Source organism: Dinoponera quadriceps, unplaced genomic scaffold (assembly GCF_001313825.1).
Source record: "Dinoponera quadriceps isolate SergipeBrazil2010 unplaced genomic scaffold, ASM131382v1 scaffold1565, whole genome shotgun sequence".
Lineage (NCBI taxonomy): Eukaryota > Metazoa > Arthropoda > Insecta > Hymenoptera > Formicidae > Dinoponera > Dinoponera quadriceps.
Window position 1 is genome coordinate 947,558 of NW_014556124.1, and position 20,469 is coordinate 968,026.

Genomic DNA, 20,469 nt, shown 5'->3' on the forward strand with positions numbered 1-20,469 from the left:
TACACGGTTACAACTATTTATATCTCTCTATCTGTACATATAGTTTCGCAAGAGGCAATGCATGTATCGTCAATTATTATCGTGCGTTCGAGATTATCCATTGTACCTCCATTTTTGAAGTAACTCTGCAAAAAATATGTAAATTCAAAGGGACCGGGGGAAATTCATTTTGTGAGAAATGAAATTAATGACTCTCGCCGTCGCAGAATGCATTCCCGTCCTTTTAGCTCGCCTATTTTTTGCAGCGAAAGTATAAAGTAGTTTACGAGTGCACTTACGAGACGATCGGGCTCGTCGTAACGTGAAGATCGATAGCATGCTGGATAAGGATAGGATTCTTACTCAGTTACGGGCACGTGTGATATCTTACTATCTAAAAGTATCGAGGCGATTGCTGCGCAAGGCGATCTTAATGTTCACCGCTGTCTACTCTCAATAAAGTGGCTGTCATTCAATGAGTACTTTGAGTTTCGTCATTAGCGATATTAAGGAACATCCCGATCAGTTGTTGAACTTTCATCCGTCCCTCAGCACTGTTTCGACGCGATTGTATTACCTGCGACACTTCCTTCAACTGATAAGTAAAGAGGAATTCGAAGACGTCGGAGACAGCATTGGGATATATCGAATTGAGATCTCGAAGACTCCCGTCTCCTCACTGCAGCTATATCGAATTATAACGTCAGAAGCGAGATGCCGTGTCAGATTTTCTTTTATTTTATACGTCAAAGTAAATTAACTTTTTTTTCCAAGTGTTACCATCCGCATTACTCGTGGTATGGATCGCTAAAATATATCAAAAACTATCTTTATTCGTTCGTAGTCAAATAAACAGCCGTAAATCTCAATCAACTGTCGTAAGATCCATTTTCGTTGAAAGCACGGTAGATCGCATTTATTAATACGAAATAATAGGAAGAAAAGTTTCCTCAGACGTCATAATTCATTATAACTACAGTTAGGAAGTTTAACCAGCAACTTCAAGGAATGATCCTTCTTAATCCATTGTAGTAATTAATGATGCGAGGGACGTGTGAAGATTAATACTGATAATTTGTTTTAATTGGCGGCTGCAGCTTTACGCATGATTTATTATACGGTATAATAAGTACTGGTTTAAGCACTGTTTTAACTTTTAATTGAAACACCTGCGACAGTCGATGCGAGGTGAAAGACGCTTTCCCCCTCGAACTTTTCACGGCATATCTGATACACATGTAGAGAAGAGAACATCCGTTTCACGTTAGACTGTAACGGTGGGACGTGACTCCGTTCGGTACTTTCGGAATTGAAGGGTTGAGAATCAGAAGAGCGGTTTATCGACTATCAAATCGCTTCCGCTGGTCGGTAGACCACTCGGATGTGGTTACGCGAGAGGGAAGCAATCGTTAATGGAAAACGAAATCAAGCTGACATTTGCGCCTTTACATATGAAGAATACACGCAAACGACATCCTGACTTGCATTTTGATCTTATTTCGACATATTCTCAATACTAGTGTGCACTGAAGGCGATTGAAATCGCACAAGTTACGTCTAACCGAACTCTCTATTGATCGTTTCTCACTTCGAGATTATATTACAGACAAAATTTTGATTAAACTTGTACTTGATTAAAATTCCATCAAACTTGAAGGATCAATATACAGTTTTGAGACACTATACCATACAAGCTATTGTCTTACCTTGATGCTACAAATAATTATTTACTACTATTTTTCTGCTATGTTGAGATTTACAGAAGCTTTTATTTTTATTATTATTTAACGTTCAATTATTTCAATATTCTACCTGTATTTTTAGTCTTTGTTTTTAATTTCAATATTAATGTGTTATAATTATTTCATATAATTATGTAAACTTAATTGTAACTTACGTAGCAATGTATATAATTATGTAATTTATTTAACTATCGTTAGAGCAAGATAGATAAATATTAAATAACTAAAATAGACAACAACTAAAAAATGACTAAAAAAGGAATTTCTTTACTAATGATTTTTTCATTACTTTTTTGATTCTATTAAAAATTTTGATAAAGGATTCGAAGCAATACATCATATATTTCCAGGTACGTTAAATTATTTATTATAAGGGATTTTCGATTTTAACAGACATTGAACGAAGAATAAGAAGATACCTGAGTCGAAATTGAGGCCAGCACATACGGTCCATAATCATTTGAAAAATAATTATAGCTTCTTGAATCTCGTGATTATTCATCAACCTTTAACTATGTGTACTGGTTTTATACAAAAAGAAAAAATATTCTTTTATTCTTAATTCTTTTAAATATTATAATCATATGGAAATTTCTAAGTTTGATAAATAGAATAACAGATTAGAAAAAAAAATATGTCTTTGCTTTAATTCCATTAGCTACTCATCCAGTCGACACCGAGCATCATTTGCATAACATCTATGGTACAATTTCACATTCAATAATATAAATGTAATGTAAAATATAATTTTATATTACATTTACATTGTTAAATGTGAAATTATAACAAGATATAGCTGATATTTTATATCAATTAGACATATCATCCTGGGCATATTAATTATTTACTATTTGCTTATCACATATATTCTATCTGCAATTAAGTAAGTTATATATAATCAACATTTTGCTATTATTGCTAATTGAAATTAAAAATAAAGATTAAATACATAGGTAGAATATTGAGATAATAGAATATTAAATAATTTTGGAATGAGTGCTTCGTTAAGCTTTAATAGGGAGAATAGGGAGGATGGCAAGTAATAATTCGTAGCATAAAGGGAGATACACAGCTTTTATAACATCATTTATTTCGAAATTCTTCATTGTCGTGAATTCAAATTCAATGAAATTTGCAAAACTAACGTGAGAACGAAATTTCAACTCGGGATACATTGTTTTATAATCGAGATCAAAGGAAGAAAAATTGAGAAAAAAATTTTTTATATGATAGATATTCGATATTTTGATGTTATATAATATACAGGAATGTTTTCTGGTCAAAAATTCTCCTTGCAAATCAACCGAACCCTTCGGTTACCGTATTCTCGCTCGAGAAAACCGAATTGTCAAACCAAGTTAGAGTGCATTGCACTATTGTAACTGTAGCGATTTAGTATTGTCTAGTCGACAGAAGTATCGAGAATCATTATACGCAATGGATGCTGATTGTACATTAATAAAAATAGAGAAAACTCGTGTACACACTGACCTTATCTTTGACTTCGACTTCCGAAATCTTCCGAAACGACTCCACGTAACGATTTGTTTTCGGAGAAAATACTGGTGGCGAAACAAAACTGTAATGTCCGAAGATCTTCCGTTTTATTCGATGCTCTGTTACAAAAAGAATGTTTCCGTTAATCTCGGCACAAACATAAGACAGAACGTTGAATTTATCGAAACTAGCGTAATTTCGTGAGATTTAACTTTGACGATAGCTTCTGATAAACAACGCCATAACAGACTTCGGTAGCGAACTTTATGTTTATTTGTGTGTAAACGAAACATAGCAAATGATATGAAGTTCTTCTTTTGGAGAAATTAAACTCACCGAATATATATCAGTTTCGATCCTTGATAGAACCGAATTAAACGGATTAACGAGTCCGTACCGACTAAGCGACAGTTAAGCGTTCAATGCGAGGAATATTCAACTGGCAAATATGGCGACCGTTTATTCTTACCGGATATGCGTCGTCACTTCCGTATTAAGGCTTATCCAGAGACAAACTGAGTAATCGCATACGCATGCATCCAGGAAAATCGGCCAATCAAGTGTCTAACATAAATGACGTCATATAACCGCACAGGTCATGATTGATTGAGTCCTGTGCACATACATTATACAACTATGCAAGTTTGCCGGATACAGCCTTTACAGATAACGATTGTGCACGTGTTTTAATGAGTATAACATAACCTATATTTTATGGCATAACCTGTATGTACGTTCCTACTTTAAGATCAGTTCAATTCAACTGGATTCCGATACCTTACGCCTAACGTTAATAATAACGATATTATTATGGCAAAAGTTTTGCGAAAGAGTGCTAAAACGAAAAAAAGCACGAGAGAGGAACTAGATCTACTCGATAAATCGGTATGGTGTTTGTAAACATGTAAATATATGCTTCTCCTACATTGTTTACCTTACATTCGCATATTTCCGGTTTACAGGAATTAATAGATAGAATAATGCAATTAGAAGCTTATAACGAACAACTGAAAGCATTGATTGCAAAAAGTACGGGTACTAAATTAGAAGTGAAAGGGATGTCTGGAAAAGTACAAAAATCGTTTGATTTCTCTCGGTAGGTGTGTCACATTTTTAACAGCTTCTTTTCTTTTGTTCAAGTAATATTTCATAATATCAATTGTAGATGTCATAAAAGGCATATTCTTTTGAAGTTATATTATCTCGGCTGGGATTATCATGGTTTTACTGTACAGGAAGAAAGCAACGACACTATTGAACATCACTTATTCGCAGCTCTTCTAAAAAGCTGTTGCATAGAATCTCGTGAAACCTCAAATTACTCTCGATGTGGACGAACTGATAAAGGTGTCAGTTCGTTCTCTCAAGTGATTTCATTGGACATACGTAGTAAGTTGGAGCCTGAGAAACAAAGTAACTTATCTAAGGAGTTACCTTATTGTAAAATATTGAATAGATTGCTGCCAGCTAATATAAGATGTTTAGCATGGTGTCCAGCACCATTCGATTTTTCCGCGAGATTTGACTGCAAGTACAGAAAATACAAGTATTTCTTTCCAAGAGGTGATTTGGACATAGATGCCATGGACAAAGCAGTCAAATATGCTATAGGGGATTATGATTTTCGTAACATTTGTAAGATGGATGTAGCAAATGGTGTGACTAATTTTAAGAGAACAGTAATTGATGCGAAGGTCTTCACAAGTAATCAGTCAGTAGAAAGATCCACAGGTATCTTTTAATTTCTTCAATTATTTGCTATAATTGACGGCATGTATTCAATCTTACTTCTATTTCAAAGGCTACGAAATATGCGAACTAGAAATCACTGCTCAAGCCTTCCTCTGGCATCAAATTCGTTGTTTAATGGGTATTTTATTACTGGTTGGACAAAGGAAAGAAGAGCCTGAAATAATTTCACAGCTTCTAGATATCGAAACCTGTCCACAAAAGCCTCAATACAATAAGGCTCATGAAGTTCCATTGAATCTCTGGTTCTCTGATTATAAAGATGTAAAATGGTTCGTTGATGAAAACGAGTTAATAAACACTATCAAGATATTACAGCAAGATTGGGCTCTCAATGCCATCAAGTATGTATATAAGTTAAAATAAATAAGTAGTGGTGTAAGTTTGAGTATTGAGTTTGCAACTAAAATATTTTTTTTATTATATGCAGATCTACAATGATCAAAAGCATGTTATCGGAATTGGAATGTATGGTCAATTGTAAAAGTACTGATTTCCAAAACGATTGCCTACTCCGCGGAGCACAATCAAGAGTATATCAACCATTGATGAAGCGAGACATGTGTAGTTAGTATATGATAATCCTATCAAAACGCCCAATCTTAAATCCTGATGCCTTCGAAAATTCAACCCATTATTTAAAACTTATTTTGTCACTTATGATCACAACGTAATCATATGTAATTTATATTTATTTGCTTTGAGAATCATGCATACAAGTATATCGTTCAGGATCTGTTAATACTGTTGTATTCCACTATATAATACAGACATTCAAAATATTTTGATAATTAGATACATATAACATTGTTTTCTTTTGTTTTACATTGCTATACTAAACACATTGCCGCCACACTTGGACGTTTCTATGTTCGACACGTTATAACTTTCCTAAATATACATTTTATAAATAGCAAGATTTACTAGGTGATGTAGCTCATTTAGTACAAACTGATAGTTTCTTTTTTTACGTCTACTTATGTATAATCTACGCTATTTTCTTTTACAGAAAGTTTGGAAAATAAAATCAAACATTATGAGAAGAAACGTAAATTCGAGGTCGTGCATTCCAATGTTGTGTAATGTATGCATACTACGCTAATGCAGAGTTTGTAATGTATTAAACATATACTAACACGTTTAAATACACACGTTTCTTACTGTAAGTAAATATTACATATGGCGTCTCGATATCTCTCTTGCTATTTGTGGGAGCGCTTCGTTCAGCCTTTATTGTTCGTCGAATTTTGATCGAACGATCAAGAATCCTCAGCCCTGTAAATTTTTTCTTCCAAAAGAATAAATTTCATGGTAACATCGCTATGAGCCGGCACTATAAGATAATGTCAATAGGCCTGTTAACAATGTACGCGGAACAATGAGCGAAGCTTCTACAAGTCGCGACCTATATAAAGATACATCTAAGTAAACAAACATCACGTTCATTAAACTCGACGGGTTTTTTGTGCATAGCTTATTAGTATTGAGCTAAATTAGTAGTTGTTTCGCGGACACATTATCACTGTTACTTTATCTAATGCTAGAAAAGTCTACCAGCAGTTTATTCTAAACAATCAAGTTGCTGAAATATTTATTTACAGAGAATGAAACTAATAGAGCTATATGTACATGATTAAGATGCGGGATTTGATGTTTGGGCGTTTAAATGTAAGACATTTTTCCTGCAGCTCGATGTACTTCGGTTAAAACAGCGATAAACGGTTAGATAGACGTCGGCGCAAAATTATGATTACGATGGACGATTTATAAAATAACGTCACTAATCATTATTTTCGTTTATTTCTTTTCGCTTCTATCACAGGACGGCATGCATTTGTAACGAGTGTCAAAATTGTTCTCTTCGTCCGAAGAATTTTCCTCGTTATTTTTATCCTCACCATCTTCTTCATCCTCATCTTCTTCATCTTGCTCTAAAAGTTGTTTTCTCGCCTCTTGTACAGCATGCCATTCTCGATAGTGACCTTTTCTCTTTGCCTCGAAAACTCTCCTCTTTTCTAAAATATCATTCATTAATGTAAGAGATGATTTGTTTGTAGAAATATTTCATCTTACCTCTTTGTTCAGGAGTTTCCTCTTCTTCTTCCTCCTCCTCTTCTTGGGATTCTTCAAAAATTTTCGGCTTGCTACTTCCGGCTAATCTAAGTTTTAATAATCAGGTGAATGAATTTTGTATGATTACTATTACATAATAGGCTGTACTTATCATACATTAAAAATTAAAATTTATATGAAACGTAGTTACTATATATCCACTTACTTTGCTGCAATGGCACTGGCGTCTAATTGATCAAATTCATGTTCATTTTGAAGGCCCTCAAAATTATACGGGGTTTTCGGTTCTTCGATTTTCATATGTCCGTAATCCTTGTCAGGAGGATGAAGGGTGGCGATAATATTCATTTCGTCCCATTTTGTCTCTTTACTTGGTCTACAGATCCGTCGGTGTAATAGGTAATTTCAAGAAAAAAAAAATAGCACTCGCATTATTACACTTTAAAAATAGAACTTGTTAAGTCATGCTGGCTAACAGTGACTTATTTTCTGCGAATATTCTTACGTTGGTGTTTTTACAATTTCTTCCATCATCCTTGAATTATATACATATAAGAAATATTTTCGAGAGAAAATCTCTCTCTAAACTCGCATACACACCCATTTGTAACACGACGTGCAACAACAAAAAGTCCAACTATCGACCGAGCATGCATATCAAAAAGTTATTTCGGTGATTGCGCTTTTCTACCTCATACGAAATTCGCCAAAAGGTACGCATGAAATCCCTAGTTATCGCGATGTTCTTGTGAAGGCCGAACAATTACGGGTGTTGTGTCGCGTGTAAGACGATCTCGATAACGTTATACCAGAACGAGTGATGCACGCATCTCTATTTTTACACATCGAAATTCAATTAGCATCTCTCCTCACCTAGGCGCCTCTGGATTATCAAAACTGCTGGACGTCTTTAGGATTCCTTTAGAAGGCCGTTTCGACAGGTGCTCTGCCATTATAATCGCGTGTGCTACAACAACGGTCACTCACTGCGATAATGCCGCGGTTGCATGTTTACTATCGAATTTCGCACCGGCCGAGTAACCTGTCTTGCTGAGTGTCAGTCACTCTGAGTACATCTTCACGCGCTCCTCAACGCCGGAAGTAGGGGTTCGGCCGATTAATCGATGTTCGATTCCTCTTTGCGTAAGGATCGATCACGTTTTCGATATTCACTTTAAGTTGGACTAATTCTTATTATCCTTTATGCAGACAGTCTTTTAGAAAGGTATTTTCTCATTGGAAAATACAGACGTAAGTTTATCCGGACCGCTGTTGGTCGTGTTGCAAGAATAGAAAGTTCTGCTCCACCGTCGCATTTACTATTTGGAAGTAAAAACTCTCTGATTAATAATTATGTTCTTTCAATATGAAATGTGTTCTTATTTGTTGCAAAGTCATTATTTTAAAACGAAAGGAACGTTTGATCCGCCGTTGAGTTGTACTACTTGATAATAAAGTTCAAGTCAGTTTCTCGCAACACTGGTAGATGGCGCCAGATAGTTTGCCGTTTGCCGCGCTTCGGCAACTTCGACTTGAGATAAACGTGCGCCATGTTTGTCAGTTGAATAACTCTCGCGTTGAACGTTTAACCGTCGCTCCGTAAAAATGTCTTAATCCGATTAATCTAGCTGTATCAGGGGTCGAAACCGACATATTTTTGGTAAGCTCAATTTCCTGGAATGAAAAAATATCTTGTATTGTTTGCTGCGTTCTGATTACCCGCGAAGAAACGTAAAGATTGCTGCGATATATTTCACGGCGTCCGAACTGAAATTTCGCGAAACCAAACGAGTTTCATCAATTCGATATTTCAGCTTATATTGACGTAAATGTTTAACGAAATAATTACTTTTGCACAGGGTGTTGAAAGAAGCGAAAGATCTTCGGAATATTGCGGCTGCTTTCACCTCCAGCATTCCTTCCTAAAGAACATCCCGACTGTCGTTCCGAAAATCGTAAGAATTTGAGTCAAAGATAAGGTTAGTTTATTTTATACGAACTTTCCCTATTTTTATGTTATAATACATTCAGCATCGATCAACGCATAATGATCGTGTTTTTCGACCGTAAGAACGAAAATGTCGACTTGATTTCGTTTTCTATTAATGGCTACTTCTTTTTCACGTAACCATACATGAATGATTCACCGGTCAGTAGAAACAATAATTATTAAACCATTCTTCTGATCCTAAACAAAGTCGTGTTCCTTCATCATAGTTATATGGTAGATCGAACGTAAAGCAAAATATTGAAATCAACTTTCACACGGCTCTCGCATTATTAATTATTAAAACGATCAAGAAGGATCATTTCTCAAAAGCTTCCAGCTCCTAATTGTAGTCTAACTGGCTCCTAATTGATGTTCATAATATTCAATAAAATATCTCGTTAATGGCGAAAATAAAACAAGAGGCGCTTTTCCAATTTGTATATTAAGTATGAACAAATATATGAACAACACTTATAACGTAACATTATCGAATGATACTGTCAATTAAAGTTAAGTACTTTGACGGTAAAGGTAGGTTTCGATCGAACATCTCGATCACGATTCTTTGGAGCACATTCGCTGGTGCTAGTCGGGACAAGCGTTGGGTTCAGGTGGAAGAACGTTTGATATTCTTGAGATATGCTCTACGATATTACACGATTCGAGATTACATCAGTAGTTAGCGATTAGATGAGGCCGCTTTATTAACGTATGGGATATTCTTTTGATTTCTCGCGCCCTGCTGTCGCGTTCGCATACGGGAATTACGAGAGACCGGGGAAGAGTGTGTGTCTCTTCCGAACGTTTCCCCCTGGTGATGGATTCTGTGGGATGGTAGACTTGGAAATTCCTCGCGTCGTCTTTTAAGCGGTCACCTCGCTGGCCGCGCATTTGTCGTACATCGCGTCTAAGACCTGGGTGAACTTGAGGTGACGCTCCTCCGGGGCGACGGTGGCACCGCGGCTACCCCACAGGAACTTGATGTGAAACTCGGTGCGAAAGGCGTCGGACAGCAGCTCGTCGCTTCGGCAGCCTTCCAGGGCGATCTCCGCGTTCCTGCGGAAGAGCGGCAGGCTCTCGGCCAGCTTGCGAGCGGCTTCGAGGTGCGACCAGACGATTGACAGGCCGCAATCGGGCGCGGAGTTCTCCCAAGGCGAAAGAATCGCTGCGGCGAGTCCGGAAGGCGCCACGGTACCTATGAATGATCCAAGGTATAGCTTAGGATAAACATCATTTGAAGGGATACGATGAAAGATCGCGTCAAGGAATATGTGCGATCAAGATAACGAAGATAGAGGGCGAAAGATTCGTAGTGAATTCGCGAGCAAGAACGAGGATGTAGTTGACTTGCTCGATTCGTTATTTTTCTCACAAATTTCCTTCGTTACTTTCGACGACTTGCCGTGTACTCACCTAAAACGTCTTCGGGTCCACGTTCGCCGAGTAAAGCGATCGGCAGGAGATGCGGGAGCGTAGTGTTGGGTGCCTGGGGATTGGTACACTCATTCATAGCTCGCAGAGTAGGTCTGAGCTTCGCCTCGAAGCTGAAAGCTTCGTCCGTGTGTTTCTGACGCAGCAGGTGCCACGTGTTGGCGAGCCTTTGAATTTGCGGCAGGCATAGACCGAGCATCACGCCGCAGAAGCCGTAGAGATTGCCGAGAGCGGTCTTGGTGTCGATTGCCACTTTGATCCATTTGCTGATGGTGGCCGCTCTTTCTGCAACATTAACCATCACCGCTTTCACTTAAAAAAGTCTACATAACAAAAAGAAGTGGCCCATCCACGGTTTTTGTTAAAGAGAGGGAGAGAAAGAGAGAGAGAGAAGAGAAGAAATGTTTTCAACGACTCCGTACCTATAGCCGTGGCGCCGGCTAACACGGTGACCGCCACCAGCAGCTTCAGGCATTCCGACCTCTCGATCAGATCGATTCTGGCCTGCCTACCGTGCGGCAAGGTCGCGAGCTCGATGCCGCTCAGTCCGCTCCTGTTCCCCGTTCCCGGCTGAAGCGCAACCTCGAGGTCGATTCGCGTGAGATGGGAAGCGAGTACTCGCGGCGCCGAGTCCAGCAGCATCCCTGAGACTCCTCTGAGGGCGGTCGGGTCGAGAGGTCTGTGCTCGCCGGCAGGCAACAGCAACGTGGTGAAACCCTCGATGTCGAGCATCGTGGTGATCTCCAGCGACGGTGCGGCAACGACCAGCTGCTCCTCCGCGGACAGCTCGTACTCGCTACCGTTGTTGCCATTGGTACCGTCGTTGCTGGTGTTGTAGTGGCTGCGTATCACCACGCCCTTGATCGGCATCGAGGAGGACGGGTTGCTGGCGCCACCGGAGTTGTTGGTCTCGAACTCGCTGTCGCCGGACCCATTGCCGCTGTCACTGCCGGAGGCTTGGTAGCCTTGATGATGATGATGGTGGTGATGGTGATGGTGGTGATGATGATGCTGGTGGTTCGGCACGTAAGGTACTCTGGGAGGCTTGGGTGGCGCGGTGCTCAGGATATTCTGGTGATTCAGGCTCGGCGGTTGTTGCTGCTGCTGCTGCAACGCCGGGTCTGATATCACCCGGGTGATTTTCTGCCGGCCGAGGGACAGGGAACAGGAAGGCGGTTGGTTCTGAATGGGCGGTACTCGCGGTAGAGTACTGGATTGGATGGGTAACTGCGGTGCTGTTTGTTGCTGATTGCCTTCTCGCGCGGCGTGCTGGTCGATGCCGTGGTGCTGAGCCGTCAGCGAGTGACTGCGTTGCTGTTTCCTGGGCAGACGAGGCGGCGAGCCGGTGGACAGAGAGGACGATGAAGGACTAGAGCAGTGCTGATTACTCGTGGGCGCGGCGACGCACGTCAACGGGACTGTTCTGGGCTTCGGAGTGACGATACGTGCCCCGCTCGCCTGGCTAATCGGCCGGCCGCTGCCGACGTAGAAAGTGATCAAGTCGGCGACTGTGTCGAAGGCCTCGTCCTCGAACTGGTACTGTGCCCTCTCGTACACCGTGTCCGGTTGGATCACAACCTTTCGGACGACAGAATACGGATTTAAGAGAGCCCCAACGAACGTCAAGCGTCGTTTTCGCGTATTCGCGTTAATCGCAGTTGAACGTGGTTAGACGAGCGTTTCATTGTATCATCGAGCAAACAGGTTCTTCGATATAAATGGATCTACGGTCGGATTATGTCAGCGTTGAGGAAAGCTCGTAATTTTATAATACAGAAGAATCTTAAGTTAAAGGACGATTGCTTGTATTTTCGATCGGGTTTCGACTCACACTGGGATTATCAAGTAGGAAAACAAATTGAAAGGAACGTCTACCGATCTTGCAGCCGGAAGATCGCGCTCTATCTTTTCGAGATGAAAACGTGAGACATAAAATAACGATGGAGCTCCTCCGATATAGCCGTGAGTCGGTCTCCCTCGGTCCTGATTAATCGTCGCAGCTCACCCGATTGATGACGAAATGAAGCGGTTGGCCTTTCCATCGTACGGTCAGAACGTAGTTGCCGGGCTGGGAGGCGCAATCGCGCACCAAGAAGTCCCCATCATTCGGCACTTCCGCCTCCGCGCCTTTTCGACCGCCGCGCAGCGTGCTGCCGTGGTACCATGCGTGCGATCGTAGATCCCGCGGATCGAGAAGCCGCAGTTCTCTCTCCAGGAGCTTGCGAGTAGACTCCTCGGGTGGCTCCTGCGATCAATTGAAATTCCGATCAAATGTCGCTTCCTCCGTGCGAATCACCGCGTGCCCGTCGATGCGTTCGCGTATGAAAGATGAGTCACCGCTGTGTCACGAAACCGACGCACATATCGCGCCGTCACCGATACCTCCTCTCTCGTATCGCCAATTAATTACTCGGAATAAGAGCGAGAGCAGTAACGATGAGATATCGTGCGAAGCGTCCCATATGAAACAATTGTAGCAATCAATGCACGCGAGAGAAAGAGAAAGAGAGAGAGAGTGAGAGAGAGGCGGTAGTCTAGCCAAGATTGGCTTAACAAGAGCAGCCTTGAGTCTCTTGTCACAAAGTCGTATGGAGCGTCTGCAACTCGTCATCGAGCCGAGTAGCTCGACTATCGCACAACTCATCAGCGTTTGTGCTCGAGTGTATCGCACTCTTTAATCGCTCCTTCGGTATCGCGCGACGAAAAATCGCTCGTTGTCAATTTCGACGACTTAAATCTACAATTAGGCGTTTATACGAGCACGAGAGACTCTTCGTGTATATACAGGGTGTTCCAGATCTCTGGCGGATCTTTCATAGACACGTTCTCCATTGGTAATTTAGGAGTCACACAAATGCGTGATGTCAATTGAGATCGATGATTACAACTAACGAGCGCGCGGAAGTTCTCACGAAGATCTCGTCCCGGATTTAATTAATCCGACGTCACTGTGTTCGAACGTACCATTAAGCGTTTGATCGAGAATCGAATATGGTAAATTGCTCACCATTGACGGGGATTGGTTGTTGTTGCTCTCCGGTGCCTTCGTCGAGGGCGACTCCCGCTCACTCCGAGGACATGCGTGGCGATTCTCCCTCGCGCTGTCGTCTTCCACCGGTGTCCTACGATCGGAACGAAACCCTCTCAACCTTTCACATCTCGCGGCTGGGCGGGGGGTGACCTCCGACGAGAGTTCTCTCCCATTTTCATGGATTTCGAATCCTTCGTGCAGAAGGAGAGCTTCGTGCGGCACTCGGAACGGGCGAATAGGGTTTGACCGTACTCTCGAGTCTCGGAGAGCGCGCACCCCACTGATCAGCGCGAGCCGGCTCGAGGCAGGACCGTATTTTCAGAGGGTGTCGCGGGGTGCCACCGGGTGTTATTAATAGATCGCGGAAAACGCGTAGGAAGGAACGAGACGGAGTGTTCGAGGGGGAGGGGAAAATGAGAGAGACAGCGGGCTCGCGTGCACAGAAGAGCGAGGAAGAGAATCTGTTACGCGTGCCAAGGGAAATATTTTCTTCCCGCTCCCGACTCCCTTTGTCCGTCCGTACGCGCTGCCGGCAATTACCGCGCGCGAGTTAAATTCGATGGAGCTGGTCTTGTGACGCGAGGGAACATACGGTAGATAACGGGTGAGTGAAAAATAACGATGTTGCTCACGCGATAACGTTGAAGCGCGTCCTCAGTTAAGTCGCCAATCAATTCGCAAGATCGACAAACGTTGATTTTTACCTTCGAGCTACTTTAGTCCGCTCTCACTTACTTTCGATCGTCGTGCGTACGCGAGTGAACAAATTTGACGCGATGGATACAGCGTCTACTATTACCACGTGATCCGCGAAACATTGATACACCACTGCGACGTTATCGCCCTCGTCGTTTTCACCCACACTGGCCCTTTCCATTGGGTGCGTCGAGTGGCTTTGACACCGAGCGATATCAAGACGATTGCACGCGTCGATCATAGACTTCTCTCACATTGCATCTCGCGTTTCTCGACACGATGCTAGATCGGCTAAAAAGTGCATCGTTCCCTTTTGTTGCTTTCGAGGGTGCTCCGTAGATATGGGGGTTATTGATCTCTTCGGGGCTGCGTGCAGGGCAGGGACGGATAGAGAGGGAGGGAAGGGGTCGATGGCCAACACGCGCGCTTGCGTCGCCGGAAAACGTTCGATAAGCGGCGTCATCGAGATGCACCGGTGATATCGAACCGGCTTGCACAGGGGATGAATTTCGAGTACGAATTATTTTTTGCAATTTTCTGCGCGGAAAAAAATATTTTGCTGGCACGGCAAATTTCTCAGTTATTGTGCGGACAGGAGAAAGATTTGTTACACGGACAAAATAATTTTAACGTTGCAGCAAAACGTTTAATTAGCATAACCAAATTATTTTGCTGTTTATATATCCAGTAATTAGCAATTAATGTTACTTAACAAATCTTTTTACTGTCCGCATAGTAATTGAGAGATCTTCTGTGTCAGCAAAATATTTTTTTCATGTAATTGTAATTCGGAAGGGTACAATTTTTGCGACAATTCTGTGCCACATAAACGACAATGCTAAATTCATTAACGACAGTTTCACGTGTCTCGTATATATCTTAGTTTATGATTATGTTTAGTAATATTTAATATTAAAATTCATCAGGACTTTACGGTAATAATTCGATGTAATTAAAAGAGCAGCGAAAGGAACGATAGAAAAGGCGGTCTCCTGTCGATAGGTCGCGAGAATATTATTCAAGGAAGCGACGTCACACGAAATCACTCGTCTTCCAGCGGATTGTAATTGTTACCGTCTTGGGATCTCGCGATGTGACATTCGCCAAGATCGTCGCCACGCTGATGATCGTTGCACACTCACATCGGACCGTATCTTGAGAGCGCCCGAGGGACACGCGGTCCCCGCGCTTGCATTACGAGTAACGTCACTTAAAGATTTCACACTGGAGTATCACGATTACGTCACGTTTAACCAAGAGCTGTGCTTTAAGAATGACCGATAGGCTTCTCCGGTCCCGCCGATCGTCACGATAACGTTGGAAGTCGCAGCGAGGCGTACTTTTTTTTTTCGGGCGAAATACACGAGACGTTAGCGGGAGATCGCGACGAGCTGCTCGGTGACAGGTGACCGCTCGCAATTTTCCACTTTTATTTCCTCGTTACGGAATTCCCGTCGTTCACCGGTTCGGTCGATCGGTCGGTCGGTCGGTCGATCGGTCGGCCAATCGTTCGTAGCCGGCAAGAAAGTCGGGCTCATCATTCTGAAGGCAGAGATCGAGGGAAACCGGTTCGAGAGCCGCCGGGCCCATTATATTCTCATACCGGTATTCCGACGTACCCTCAAAAGGGGCTAATTCATAAGTTATAACTTCGGATCTTCGACTTCAGCGAGAGACCGTGTCCCCGTTGCGGTATCTAATTCCCTATTCAAGTTTACTCGCGCTTCTCGTTCCGTGGCTTCTTTGTATTCGCGCTCGACGTACTCGTGTTCTTAATCTCTCGATCCCTTTACTCAGCAGCCCGAGAAGATAGTGAAATAATTCGTAAGAACCTGATAACTCAGAGAACTCGTCAAAGAAACACGTGTAAATAGGCGTACACGTCGAGGTTGATAAACTCTAAACATAATTTTATCGATCGATCGACAACGATTGGTCACGTCGTTTGCACCTTCGTCGCACAAAGTATCATTGATATCATCGTCACTCAGATAAGGAAATTGACGTAGTGTTCCGTCGACACTTCGATGCTTTACACATACCCCGGCCTGCTCCCGGCGAGATTATCAGGTGACGGCGGAGTCACGATCAGGCAGGGCTCCTTCTGAACAATCACTTCCGGCTGCAGGTGTATCGTGTGTCTCTTCTGGCGAAGGTCCTTACACGAATCCGACGATACCAAGCCACCGTCTCGTTTGCGTCGTCGGCCGCTGGTACCTAAGTTCTGCAGAGTACCCATAGATGGGAATCGAAAGCTCCATGCTATGCCTGAATGTGCCGTAAAGAAATTTGCGTAGTAAAGTGGTCGTGTCGTTGCCGGATTAAGCGTACAAGTATATACACATGACGCGGACGCGAGGAGGACGGTTTAGTAACGCGAAATTTGTCGGTGCACTGTGTAATTAGCACGTGACGGACGACAGATGAACGGACTATAATTCGCTCGGACACCGGATGGTAAACCAATAAACATGCATATTCGACGGCGAAGTGAACAGGCACGCAGATGAAAGCGGTTTCGTCGTCGTGAAGCGAGAACGAGTTGCGTATTCGTTTTCTCCTTTAAGCTCTCGCTTATTCCCGAGCATAATTTTTCTCTTTATCACGATCCCCGGTCTCGAGACCGGTAGTTTTCGCCCGCGATCGCTGCACCGATAGATATAGGTCGATCGTGTCCGATACGGATTTTACGCAGTAACAACAAACGTTACGCCGCACGGACTGACATTTTCACTCGCGAGTATATCTCCGTTCAGCGTGTGACACGTGTGAAAAGTACACGCGTACTTTCCTCGACATATACTCACGCGGGCTCCCGCTGTGATTTCCCAGTTTCACCGATTCCATTTTTCGATCGTGACGCGATCCCGCGCGTTCGTCCGCCGCGGCGGTTATATCACGTTTATCATCGATGCATTCGACTCGCGCGTATCCCTCGGCGTGATTTTCAGCCTCGACGAAATCACGACCGGATCGCCACTGCGAGCGCGGAAAGTTAAACGCGTTTCCCACTTTCGCGATTATCGGCGCACACGCACGTCGAACTTGAGTGCACCGCGAACATAGTCGGTCTCCCGATACCAGCGGCTTGTTCGCGTTTGAAAAAGCGGAGTAGTGGAATGCAGGTGTGTGGAGCTGCCTCGGGTCCCTCTCTCTCTCTTATCCTCCATCCACTCGTCCACCTCTCTCCGTCCCACCCTCATCTTTCCACTCGTCGCGTTTACCTACTCGTTCCCCCCTTGCCTCCGCCATCTCTCGGCTCTCCCCGCGTCTCTTTCCTCCTGCATTTCTCTTCGTTCCTCCGTGAGCGAACATAATACCTGACGACGGTGATAAGGTCGTCGTTTGCCAGAGATAACTATGCGACGCTCGGAGAGGCGGTATCGACCCGAAAAGGTATGATATAGTTAAAGTGTGCGTGCGATTTCACTTCTGCGACATTTTCCGAGTTCTGAATTGTTTTTGATGAAATTACGCATCGCTAAAATCGTGCCAAATCTAATTTAAGGATTATTCGTAAGTCAGAATAATGAAAAAATTATGAAAAATTTACAAATTAATCTTCATTACGTTTAAAAGCGACAATGAAAGTTTGACGGAAATTCAGAGCCTGAGTCGAAAGCTATTCGACTTTAAAGGAGATTATAAGGATGGAACGCGTGGAATGAGTTTGATAAGAATTCGGTGAAATTTACATTGCGTGCATATGGAAATATTATCTAACTCATTGCTCGTGCAATTAGAAAAAAGATTGACCATTTGAAAGCTGAGATATTTGTAACTAAAGTTGATACTTTTTATACATGTTCCTTGAGATGAGCGTACTATTTTTAATTTCTACTTTTAATATCTCCTAAACTGAAAATAAGATTTTTATGAAAAACGGCATTAAAAATCACGGTATTAAAAACTAATAGGCAGACATTTAATTTTATGCTGTGAAATACGATAAGAATGCATTTGGCTTGGAAAGCGCGAATCGTCGATACGCTCGCGAAGTACGTTGACGTTGCACGAATGATAAAAACCGACTGGAAGGACAACCGGAATATATTGATTGAGAATCTTGCGCGAGTGTGACCGTATTGCGAACAATCTGTTCAAGGAAAAAAAATAAAATTTACGTCATTTTGCGTTGTTATGCATTGAAATAACATATGGCACGGTAGCATCGGCAGTGATGGAGATAAGTCAAGTTAAATATTTAATCACCCGAGCCTTTCTGATAACGTTCCGCTTCTATCTATGCTTTTTGCTCGTCTGCCGAAAAAAGCCAAGTTATTCCAACACCCGACCGGATGCTGTTCCCTTTTCCCCCTTGTGATAATAGTTCGATAATGGAGTGGAATGTAATTTTCGTTTACGTCCTAAGACAAGAATAGACCTTCCGGCATACCACAAGTATATTTCCGTTAAGGAAAAATAGGCTTTCAATTGGTGGAAGGAAAAAATCGTCGACGAAAATGAGTCTGTCAGACCTGGGTATCCTGTATATACTTTTGAACGTCGAGCCACTCCGTTGGAAAAGTACACCTTACCTTTTACGCGATTGCAGCCTATGTCCAGAAAGTCCCCCGTGTTTCTTTCGTCGCCGTATAATTATGCGTGCTTGCCGCACGACAGGAATTTCAATCGCGCCACGTACCTGCGCCGAAGAAAGACAACCGAAGCCGTCGAGGCCGCTTATCGAGATTTTCAGTTTGCAGATTGGCGCCGCGCGCGAGAAATGTACACTCTGTCGTCTGTCGTGTAAGATGATAATATCTCGTGATATTACCGGCAAATGCAGTTTTGCGCGCAACACCTCGCGAATTGTGCCGCGGATGGAGCGCGAAAAGTTCTACTTTCACCGCGAACATGCGACATCACGTGAATGTGATGCGCGTCAAGTCGTGGGTGCCGTCGCGATTCCGCTGCACCAATTAAACGCCGCTCGGCGTTTCGCAATTTTTCGACGCGGCTTGGCCCCCAGGCGTGACGCGATCCAAACGCGGATCCATCGATCTCTTCCTGGACGACAGTCATTGCGTCACGTCCCCATAGAGCCTGCTTCAAACCTCGACTGGATAATTGAATCCAGGAGAACGAGACTTCGCTACACGTGTCTTGCGCGTGTTCGCCCACTGATCGAGCCGTGGGCGTCGCTCGATAAATGTTCGTTACTTCGATACAGCCCGTTTACTTATCGAGTTTTTCGTCGCTCGTCCTTTAACTTTCTCGTTAATTAAAAGAACAGCTAACTTAATTTTCGCCTCTACAATTCCACGATTTATGAGTCAATTTTAGAATTTTTCATGAAAAAGGGAGAGAAAGAGAGGGACGATAGAGAGCGTGATCGTTTGAACGGTAATCACGGTTATTTCTGGCTTTTATGCGGTTGTACTGCGTAGTGATTCAGTTTGATTCACTCTGACGCAGCAATTATGTCTCCGACTACGTGTGTGCATCGTTGCGTGCTGGATTTTACGTAACTTGTAACAATTGCGTTACGCTTTAGATATTCGCGGTTCTGCGCCTGCCTTCGACGGTCATAACGCCGCGCGTAGTTAAGCGAAGCGCACACGTGTGTCTCCGCGACCGATCCGCGTGCGTACGTCACCGGCGCGACGCGCTCTGTCGCCTTTCCCTCACTGGAGATATCTGATACTCGAATTAATTAACATTCTTTCACCTTCGTCGCTATGTGAGATTTCAAAATAAAAAAAACCCATTCGCTAACGTCTCCCGTATTGCGTAACGAAATTTTCAACATATCGCTTTCTCCGTCCGTACACTCCGCCGTAAATACGCATCTCGTTCGGATCTTCGATATCGCAGATGTTTCGCCTATCGGAGTTTCCTACCAGATAGGAAAGGTAAAACGGGTCGTTCTATATGACACGCAAAAAGGAGGTGATATCGTGGCGGACACGTAGGTAGAAGTGTGGCACTGACTTTGGCTTCTTCGTGACTTCAGTTTGCTCGCGGTTTTCCCCATTTTCCCGTCAGCCGCATGCCAGCGCTTGCCCGTTCGCGTCGCAAGGATCCCGCCGTGTGGTATTTTCCCAGGTAGGTGCACTGCAATCGCGGTGACCACGGTTCGAATGCACTGACACGGTACGGCTGTAGTACCGTGCGACGCGGTGTGACCGTAGCATAATGCGATACCGAACTAACTGAGCGCAAACACAGCAGAAGAAGGGACCAGACCGACACGCAAGTGGCGGTTGTTGGAGAAGGAGAACGTGACCAGCAACGAGAGGGGCGGGCTGGTAGGAGTGAGAGAGAAAGGGACGACGGAG

General features: G+C 43.1%; 3 protein-coding genes across 7 annotated transcripts; 1 reads left to right on the top strand and 2 right to left on the bottom strand.

The window, feature by feature from the left end:
• Positions 1-3,758: 3,758 nt before the first annotated feature.
• On the top strand, positions 3,759-6,145 carry LOC106746853 (tRNA pseudouridine(38/39) synthase). Of its 2 annotated transcripts, none has more exons than XM_014623944.1 (6): positions 3,759-4,103; positions 4,181-4,314; positions 4,384-4,949; positions 5,149-5,311; positions 5,398-5,534; positions 5,977-6,145. In XM_014623944.1, exons 1-6 carry the CDS (start codon positions 4,029-4,031, stop codon positions 6,048-6,050), a joined length of 1,149 nt encoding a protein of 382 aa, XP_014479430.1. In that variant the 5' UTR covers positions 3,759-4,028; the 3' UTR covers positions 6,051-6,145. The 2 variants fall into 2 exon arrangements, with proteins under 2 accessions (XP_014479430.1, XP_014479429.1); XM_014623943.1 differs by having other exon boundaries at positions 3,760-4,103; positions 5,020-5,311.
• Positions 5,642-8,155, bottom strand: LOC106746854 (protein phosphatase inhibitor 2-like). 2 transcript variants are annotated; one of them, XM_014623945.1, is made up of 5 exons: positions 7,914-8,155; positions 7,246-7,416; positions 7,041-7,126; positions 6,866-6,982; positions 5,642-6,242 (listed from the first exon to the last, which is right to left on the bottom strand). In XM_014623945.1, exons 1-5 carry the CDS (start codon positions 7,991-7,993, stop codon positions 6,088-6,090), a joined length of 609 nt encoding a protein of 202 aa, XP_014479431.1. In that variant the 5' UTR covers positions 7,994-8,155; the 3' UTR covers positions 5,642-6,087. The 2 variants fall into 2 exon arrangements, with proteins under 2 accessions (XP_014479431.1, XP_014479432.1); XM_014623946.1 differs by lacking the exon at positions 5,642-6,242 and having other exon boundaries at positions 6,749-6,982; positions 7,914-8,150.
• Positions 8,156-9,454: 1,299 nt separating this feature from the next.
• Positions 9,455-20,345, bottom strand: LOC106746779 (breast cancer anti-estrogen resistance protein 3). 3 transcript variants are annotated; one of them, XM_014623789.1, is made up of 7 exons: positions 20,123-20,345; positions 16,231-16,456; positions 13,469-13,583; positions 12,467-12,706; positions 10,884-12,039; positions 10,444-10,746; positions 9,455-10,225 (listed from the first exon to the last, which is right to left on the bottom strand). In XM_014623789.1, the coding sequence occupies exons 1-7, from the start codon at positions 20,163-20,165 to the stop codon at positions 9,894-9,896; spliced, it is 2,415 nt and encodes an 804-aa protein (XP_014479275.1). In that variant the 5' UTR covers positions 20,166-20,345; the 3' UTR covers positions 9,455-9,893. The 3 variants fall into 3 exon arrangements, with proteins under 3 accessions (XP_014479275.1, XP_014479277.1, XP_014479276.1); XM_014623791.1 differs by lacking the exon at positions 20,123-20,345 and adding an exon at positions 18,727-20,027; XM_014623790.1 differs by lacking the exon at positions 20,123-20,345 and adding an exon at positions 16,996-17,926.
• Between the last annotated feature and the right edge of the window lie 124 nt (positions 20,346-20,469).